Source organism: Papilio polytes, unplaced genomic scaffold (assembly GCF_000836215.1).
Source record: "Papilio polytes unplaced genomic scaffold, Ppol_1.0 DF822622.1, whole genome shotgun sequence".
Taxonomy (NCBI): Eukaryota; Metazoa; Arthropoda; class Insecta; order Lepidoptera; family Papilionidae; genus Papilio; species Papilio polytes.
This window is the reverse complement of record NW_013526582.1, coordinates 1,465,703-1,475,848: the sequence shown is the minus strand read 5'-3', so window position 1 is coordinate 1,475,848 and position 10,146 is coordinate 1,465,703. Positions and strand designations below refer to the sequence as shown.

General features: G+C 31.8%; 1 protein-coding gene across 1 annotated transcript in view; it reads right to left on the bottom strand.

Moving 5' to 3' along the window:
• The window catches only part of LOC106105895 (facilitated trehalose transporter Tret1-like), a 21,464-nt gene extending 12,100 nt beyond the window's left edge, over positions 1-9,364 (bottom strand). Inside the window, exon 1 of the mRNA XM_013286352.1 lies at positions 9,149-9,364. Coding sequence (XP_013141806.1) covers positions 9,149-9,260 — 112 coding nt within the window. The 5' untranslated portion in view covers positions 9,261-9,364. The remainder of the gene's footprint in view (positions 1-9,148) is intronic.
• Between the last annotated feature and the right edge of the window lie 782 nt (positions 9,365-10,146).

Here is a 10,146-nt window from a genome sequence, read left to right as displayed (position 1 = left end):
ATAGAAATGATGTAATTTTTTTCTTACCATGGCATGTTTAATCTATGACATTTCTCGTCACGCATTTGCAGATTTCGGTAAAAGTCGTAAACATTTTACTAGAATACCTAATTCCTTGTCTGCGTTTTATAATCTTTGTCCAAATTTAAATAAAGAACGTTTCGGAATTTAACACGTGATTGTCTATGATAATACTAACCATATCATTTTGAAGAGAAGCCAAACATTTTAAGAAGCACTCACACTCCCTTTTTGCGTCAATCGTTTGTATTGTTTTATTTTTGGCGTCTCCTTGTCTATCTTAATCATAATTTTGTATTCAATACATTGGCAATATATTAAATTAAATACATACTCTTCGATATATTTGCCTCATAACTATCAAGCATTTCCAAGATTCTTCACATCAAAAAGACGAAATGTACAAAATACAAAAACCTCAGAATAAATTCAAGTTTTCAAACGTATCTACACTGTCTCGTAAGGGGAAAAGAAATCTTAATTAAATAAGCTATCAAAATACCTAACTGAAGTTCTGTCGTATTACTTGATCTATGTCAATAGCCATGATAGATTCCAAACGTAATATTATTAATAGAGAAAAGACATGTATTTTCGCACGTGATTTCTTTTGTTTATTGTTTTGTGAATGTATGCCAAACATTATCATACACACCCATACAGATTTACGTCAATTAATAATGGTATGTCAGGGAAAGCCATTGCACTCACGTGTTTTAATAATCGGATATATTATTAATTACATGACGACACACCTCCGGCGGGTGGTTATGCCAATTTCTGCATAGTTATAGTAATGCTTATTGGCAAAGATTATGCAAGAAATAGAAGCGCCGATTTATTATTTTAAGAGACATTTTATGTTCTGTAAAAGACCTATAAGAAATTTATTTAAGAAATTCCAGTTCATGGTTCAACAGTTTTTCAACTGTCTTTGCCTATGACAAGTCTCACAAATAACGCGGTATAAAGTTAAACTTAGGAATAAACTGACTAACATTTGTTTATACTCAGTTTATTTGTATAGCTGTAAGTCTTTTTACAAGCATAACAATAAGCAGTTAGAATACAGGATGTTCCAAATATAAACATAAAGTACAAACGCTTATGTATTTAATTTGATGACAATTTGTAGGTTTGTAGTTACAATTGTTGCTACAATACATTCGTGATAGCGTAACGTTTTGTACAAACGTTTGTGTGAACAAAGCAATAAAGCAATGTATTAATATTGTGTCCCAACATGGTATTTAATTATGATTTTAAATTCATTCACTACTAGCTTTCTCCCGCGACTCCACTTGCGTGGAATTAAGAAAACAATAACAAAAGTCTATGTGTTCTTCCAGACTTTCCCTTACATCTATACCAACTATCATCACTATCCGTTTATCAGTTTAGGCTACAAACTCTAACAAACATCCATCCATCTAAACATTTCCATTTATAATACTAGTTTTCGCCCCCGATGTCGTTCGCGTATAATTAAAAAAAACAAAAGTTAGTTGCCTATGTCTTCTTCCACTCTATCCTCTATGTCAAATTTTATCGAAATCCGTTCAGCAGTTTACGCTACAAACTCTAACAAACATCCATTTAAACTTTCGCATTTATAATATTAGCATGATTAGTGAGATAGTAAGATTTTAAGGGGCAGCGTAGCTAATAAACATGCATGGTGTAGTCAGTGTTCATAGTTCCAGTGGGGCGTCGGGGTGGCAAGCGAAAGCGATCCCGTGGCACCCTGCACAATGGCAAGACGGGAACAGGGGATTTAGTGGGTATGCCCCATTATGGTGAGAGTCCCACATAACTCTCGTGTTCGCCCCGAGGCACGGAGTATGCGTTACGCATTCCCCTCTGTCATAAAAAAAATATTCGTAGTTTGCTAAAGATATATTTGTTTTTTTGACATATCAAGATCATTAACGTACATATTTTTATTTTAAATATATCGCTTTTAATCGTTCTTATTAATTTATAACAGATAGTTATTTACAAGTTACTTTTACGTAATAATTTCCTTTTATACATGTTTACTGTCAGTCTGATATGATTTTATGAAGTCAAAGATTATAAATTCGCATTGATAAACCGTAATGCACAGTTAATATTTAAATAAGGTGTATTGATAGGGGGCTATCTTGTACACCTACGATAATGCTGATAAAAATGATATATGGCTGTATCGTATACGAATGAATTGTAACAATATGATTATGATATTGCTAAATAGATACAGATTTTTTATCTTTAGCTAAAGTGAAGTGATATTGCATATGGATAGCTAATCTGAAATATTGTAGAGGAAAGATTTGTATTTTTTTTATATCGTGGACATGTTATGCGACGAGACGATAAGGACATAAACCAGAAAGTGTTAAGAATGAATGTGAATGGCTACAAAGAGGAAGACCGAAGAAAGTAAGGATGGATTGTGTGAAAGAGGATATGCTTAAGAAAGGAGTGGATTCAGATATGACGGCCGATAGAGATGTATGGAGCAGCACATACTGTGCCGACCCTCCGTAAGGGATAAGGGCAAGTTGATGATTTGTATTTTTGTATGTAAAAATATACTGGATTTAAATAAATCTTTTACCAACTTAAAATTCGGATTTTAAAATCTTAATTTCCCGCGAAAAAACTGGCGGACAAAAGTTAGTGTGTTTGGGAGTAAAAGTGTTTTTCTAACTATCGATTTTAAATTAGGAGTTACCGTGAAACGTGATTTAGGGCTTGTCCCACCACTGACTGATAGAGGCACCGATAGCTTAAATAGATAAATGTTGTCTAACAAAACTTATAATTATTAGGATACTAACATGAAACGTTATAATTCCCGAATTCTTTTTTTTTCTGTATGTTTTTCTGACATATCGATATGGTTTTTACTCCACGCGTAACATTATCAATCATGATATAAATAGGCCAGTGGAATAGAACACAATATCGTAGGAATATTTTTGCCCTAAATGCATTGTAAATACGACTGTAACAATACGTATGATAATATTTGAACTTCCTGTTTGTTAGAATGTTGGTAACTGTTTGATTTATTTAAAAACAAAATAAAAAAAGTTATGACAAACTCTCACGTTCTACCGTATAGGTATAGAATGTGATATATTATTTTATTTACTTTTTTTTTAATAGGAGTATTATTGCTAACAATTATTATGTTTTTAATTATCTTTGATTCAATTATATCTTTTTTTTTATAACTGAGATTAAAAGTTTTGTTTAACACTAGCTGTGACTCGCGACTTCTTTCGCGTGAAATTAAAAAAACAATAAAAAATATATCCTATGTTAGTCATTAATAACGTAGCTTTTTAATGGTGTAAGAATTTTTAAAATCTGCCCAGTAGTTTTTGAGTTATTTCAATACATACAAAAATACAAATCTTTTCTCTTTACAATAATAGTATAGATATGTTGAATAACAACGCCGTTTAGTGTAACGTATCGAAAAGTGATTGATTTTTTTTTATTTTCACATATTGATTTTTAATTACAAGTTCACGTTTTTATAATATTTATAACATCCTGTATAACTAACAAACTATTGACAGTTTATCGGATTACAGAATAATACATACGTTTTTTATAATCCTGATAAAATTGTTTAGATAATATATCTGGCGTTAATGTCGGTTGTAAAGTAATCGGCCACCTCGATAGCTCTTGATATATTATGCGTATAGTTATTACCATAATTTTAACTAAATTGAATGTTTTCTATATCTACACATGCAATAAAATTGGAGTGTCTGTTTGTAATATTACAAGAAAAAATCCACATTTCGGGAAAATGATGTATTTGCGACGCTAATACATGGATAAGATACGAAATGAGTATATTAGAGGAAGTTTGAGAGTAGCCCCAGTGGTTGAGAAAATAAGGAGTAAAAGGTTAGAGTGGTATGGGCATGTTATGAGAAGGGATGAATCGCATGTAACAAGAAGGATGTTAGTTATGAATGTGGGGGTACATCGGTAGAGGTAGACGTAGAAAAAATGGATGGATTGCGTGAAAGGTGACATAATCAAGAAGGGAGTGATGACAGATGACGGATGATAGAGTGCTTTGTAGGACGAAAACCCGGTGTGCCGACCCTACGGGAGTAGGATAAGACAGGGGAGATGATGATGAAGATGTATTTGCGATGCTAATAACGAAAATCGCATCGCAATCGCGGGTAATCTCCGAAACGGCTGATTTCGACCAGACTTTCACTGAAGGGTAGCTGACATAGACGGGCATATTATAGGTTACTTTTTTATCTTAATATTGCGTGGACGAAGTCCCGCGCAATAGCTAGTTCACTATATTTTAACTATGCTATTGCAATTCGGGGTTAAATGCAAAAGCCCGCCAAAATCCTTTACTGTCATTTCTTATCTGTTCTTTTCCCTCATTGTTTTTTTATTATACGGCGTTTTGTGCATGTCCAGGTTCTGCATTAAGCGTGATGAGTGTTACCAAAAAGGTTGCACGTTTTTACCGGCAAACAATTAGTTTGCTGACAATATTTTTTATATGTATAAAATTATCGTTTATCTGACTCATGTAGGATAAGATGGGATTTAATTCATTGTACTTCAATTCAAGGTTACAATGAGCAAGTCATTCAACAGATTATAAATACGCTGACCAACACATTTGGATCTATATAGAAACTAGCTGTTCCCGTGCGACTTCATTCGCATGAAATTATGAAAATTGTTTTATTGATTACAATTGTCAAATTCAATTACAAATGTCAAAATGACATGACATGATGACAACCTTGCTTTCTTGATGTTCGCGGCAACTTATGGCCTCTTTTTTTATCCAAAATATTTTCCCCTAAGTTCAATGGCGTTAAAATATATAGCCTTAAGCATGACGTAAGTGTAGGACTTTTTATTAAAAAAGGAATTATTCAAAAACATATTGTAATTGCTGACATCTTAGGCAACAAAGTGTGTGTTTACGCTTTATTATAATAGTATAGAAGTATAGATAGATGACGAGATTACAAGTGAAATTGCCCTATATAACGTTTTATGTCCTTGTTTTTTTCAAAGGGAATGTAAGAGACGTCATTATGTATAGGTATTTTAAAAACATATGTTAATGATAACAATGATTGCAAGATTCATATTATCTGATGAAGTTTATTGTTTTTTTATCATCTAAAAATACTTAGAAAACGGTAATGGAATAACTTTAAGGTGGTTAAGTTAAACCAAGAAAGTGTTTGCGATAGTTTTTTGCTTTATTTTGTAGTTCGTGAATTAAAAATTCATGAGTTGGAAACTTGTTTTTGCCTGCGACTTGGTCTTAGTAAGTAGCCTATTTATTCTTTAAGACTATGTTTTACTGTGCTTTTTTGGCGATACGTAATAACAAACAAGAATTAAGATATAAAGTGCATTGCCCTTTTAAACTAATTAAAGGTATAATTGAAATAAATTGTTATTGTTTACAGTTGATAACATTAATTAACTTTTTCGTGCGATATATTAAATCGAATGGATGAAAAAAATTCTTTTATTTTATTTAGAAATCTAACAACGAAGTTTTTTTTTTAATTTTCACATTAAGGCTGTAACTAAATTTAAAAGCAACGTCTGATAAAACACACCGGTAGAGGTAGACGTAGAAAGCGATGGATGGATTGTGTGAAAGGTGACATGATGAAGAAGGGAGTGACAGATGACGTATAGAGTTATGAGGAGGACAAAAACCTGTTGCGTCACTACGGGAGTAGGATAAGGAGGTAGATGATGATAATGTCTGACTTCAGAGTATAAAAAATACTTTTCTGGTATTAGGTAACTGTTGCCCGCGACTTCGTCCGCGTGGTATTAGAAAACATACGAACTATTTAAATAACAATAAGCTACGTATCCCTCGGGAACCGGACATTTCTCGGGGATGAACCTTTTCCCACGTGTACTCCAGACTTTGTTTTATATCTGTGCCAAATTTCAATGAGATACGTTAAAACCGTTGCAGAATGATCGAGTAAACATTAAAAAACTAAATTGATAAATCCCATGGGAACCGTAACTATTCCCGGGATAAAAAGTAGCCTATGTGTTCTTCCAGACTATGCTCTATATCTGTGCCAAAATTCATAGAGATCCGTTCAGCCGTTCAGGCTACAAACGCTAACAAACATCCTTCCATCCATCCATCCATCCATCTAAACTTTCACATTTATAATATTAGTAAGATTATTGGTAGTTTTTTTCTTCTAAGAACTACTACTGCAAGACATGTAATGTATTACAATACGTTACGAAAGAATTTCATTCAAATGACTCGTAATTTATTTAATCAAGGATTTATATATTAACGTATTTACCTCACGTGGGATAGATATGCTATCAAATAACGCATTGGAAAAACACTAATCAATAAACAACTCATATGTTCAAGATAATATATTTAAAAAAAAATAAAACTAAAAAGCGTAAAAACCGACCTAATCTATAATAATATATACTTCTATACAAATATAATAAAGCGTAAACACACACTTCTTTGTTGCTAAGATGTCAGCAATTACAGCATATTGTAGAATATTTTTTTATTTAATAAAAAGCCCTACACCTACGCCACGCTTTAGTCTGTGTATTTTGACTATTAAACTTAGGGGGTAAATAAATCGGAAAAAACCTTCATGTGTAAAAAAGACCTTAAACTACAAGATGCCAACATTAAGGAAGCAAGGTTATTAAGGTAATGGTAATTTTGACATTTGCAATTAAGAATTTGACAAATGTACACAATAAAATAAAGTTTTCATAATTTCATGCGGATGAAGCCGCACAGGAACAGTCTCTCTATAAAAGGTATTTATTTTGGATTTTCTCTCTCATTTTCTTTTACTCGGAATGTTTATTCATTTAATAAAACAATTATAAGATTTGTTTTGTTGTTTGTATGACGTCACAATAAACAAAGATCCAGACAGAAAGATTGTTTACTTTCTCACTGTTTACCAACATAAGGGCAATAATCAAGTTCAATGGGGCAATAGAATAAGCACAGATAATATTTATGACAGTTGATAAACTCTAAGGGAAATGAACGAAAGAAAAACAATAAATATGCTACGATTTGAAGCGTTACGTGAAACGGAACGCGTCGTCATATACCCCCACAGCGGGATAACTGAGTTGATTTTTCGTTCATTTTCAAGACATTAATTATAATAAAATTCGTTAATTCATTATTTTCTATTTAAATAACGTTTAATTCACATAAATATGTAATTATCTACCATTATTTGATTATATCACTTCACTATTACACGACTTAAAAAAATATCGTAGGTAAAGGCATGTATGGAATTCGACGATCGCTTAAAGTATAAAGTTAGGGGGAACGCATCAAAATCAAGACTCATAAATTAAAATTTTATAAAAAAAGAATCTTTAAAATGTATAACTGTTAAATATAAGCAAAATGCTATGGAAGAACGGGACATTCTGTCACAAGTAAATAACTTACTTACAAGAATGTCCCAGGACAAGAAATCTACTTGTAAAATATGTATGATTTTAAGTAATAAATTATTATTATTATTACATGTCACCGATAGACCGTGAAAACCGCTGGTTTGCAATTTGCTATTTGATTTAAAAACAATATAATTATTGCTAATGAATAATCTATTGCGTAAATGCAGTTCAAGATGAACGTGTTGTAGTTAAAGTGATTAAGATGGCATTATAACAATGATCAGACACCGTTAACAGATTGAATAAAAATTAATGGAGAAAATTGGAAAAAAACCCACAGTAACTACTATTTTACATAATAACAGACATGAATAAAAAACGTCAAATTCAATAGTTATTATAAAAATGTCCTTTTGTTTTTACCAATCATAATACGGACATCATTTAAAAGGACGGATTAATCATATTAACAATAACGTTACGTATTACGTGTTTCTTATTAACATAATTGACTATTTTCTTTTGTAATCGTCTCATTGAGTCATTGTTTTAGTTCCTACTACAATTGAATTGGATATGAAAAACAACTAAAAGTAGAGGTTATAACATAACCTATGTTTTACAATATTATTTTTTATAATAATTATTATTAAAGAGCATATTTCTGTATTATTATTTAAGGCATAAATGTTTAATTTTTGCCTATATCGTGTTCCGTAAAAGGTTGACATCAAATCAAGAGCCAATATTCGTATTGTCTTTTTACAAAAATGACAAAATTAAGGATGCCAAAAATAGTCTATGGTGTGCTCTTACGCCTAATTTGTATGCTCTGGGTTAGGTTATAAATTAGTTGGTTGGATAAGGTTATAAATGTAAAATTAAAAGCTAAATGTTTTTTCGGGTTTGGTAATATCAAGAAATGACATGATATCCAAATTATTTTAGGTTAGAATAGTGAAAATTAAAACAGTAATTCTAATATTAAATCTTCCAAAAACAAGGAAACGAAAATATTTTCATTTTGTTCCCGCCTCGATTTGACACATTGTTTGTTTTTTTTTTAATTACGCGACATGCAGTGGCTGAATGCCGGTGTCGTTGCCCGACAGTTTATAAAATGTATTTTAGTAACAGGAACACAAATCGAATTGTTTACGCATAGATATCGCGTATTAATATTAATCGCACATTTTACTATTAAACTAATCATATTTTATGCGAATGTTTATCGTCTTGTTTGTTTTATAATTTCCAATATCGTTTGCAAAGTCAAATGCGCGGGAAATTAATTTTCATACAAGATGCATTTTATGTTTTGATAGCTGTGGTATTTTTGCTATATCTTAATGCGTTTAATTTAATTTTAAAGTAAAAAAAAAATATTTAAACTCGCGCCTACTTTACGGCTTAAGGCAAATTAAAAAAAGACTAGCTAATTTACATACAAAAATCTAGTTTTTCTTAAAATAAAACATTCTTACAGACTCTTATTAATTAATAGTTTTTGTACCTTTATCACTTTTATTAATTAAGACTGAATTTGCGAAATATCCCTACAGATAAAATAATAAAAAAAAACACTGGCATCACATAAATTTCATAGCACGATTTATTTCCTCGTTCGAAATTCAAATCACTCTCAAATAATTGACAGTTGACATACCGATGCCGGCGATGACATACTGCCGCCACAACTGTCCCGCCTCCATCCTGTGCTGGTGACTGACTGCTCCGGTCCCGACCGGGTCGTATGCGTAGCTCGCCCTATCTGCCATACGTCACGACACGTCACGGCGACGTCACGCGACCGTGATGCGGGGTGCAAGATCAACGCTCAACGCACACTTCGGAATCTGTAAATAATTATAAAAAAAACATACAGAATTTAGTACCTCCTTTTGGGAACTCGTTACCATTGATTAGTGAAAAAATAAATCATTTTATAAGACAACGCCCATTCGAAATACTATAGCAACTGCAAATATGTTACTATCCTACGGATTACTTATTTTGATACATATTTTAAGCCCAATTAACTCAAGAAATTTAAAAAAATGGTTCAGGCGTTTGGGCTAATATCATATAGTACTTATATTTTCATTTATTAGTACCTAGAATTGTATTATCTGTAATTATTATTTAATACGTAAGTTATTTGGACTGTCATCATTCGGTGTGGCATAATGACTATCTAATCAACCGGATTTACTTATATCTGACATATTCAAGGACGTTTATTTCCTACCCAATTAGGTTTATACCTGTGAAAGTCAAAGCAAAATTCAGTTCACAATCAAATCAAATCAGTTTACATTTGTCAAATTATCAATAGCCAATGTCAAAATGACAGGGCTTAGCAACCTTGATAATCTTGCTTCCTTGATGTTGGCAGCAACTTATGGTCTCTTTCCCGCATTAGAGTTTTTATCCAAAATATTTACCCTCCTAAGTTTAATGACGTGAAAATAGCCTAAAGCGTGATGGTGATAGGGGTTTTCATTACAAATACAAATATTAAAGAAAGAATTATTCAAAAATATGCTGTAATTGCTGACATCTTAGGCAACAAAAAAGTGTGTGTTTACGCTATATTATAATAGAAGTATAAGTATAGATAACTAGCTTTCGCTTGCGACTTCGTCCGCAAATAAATAAAACAAA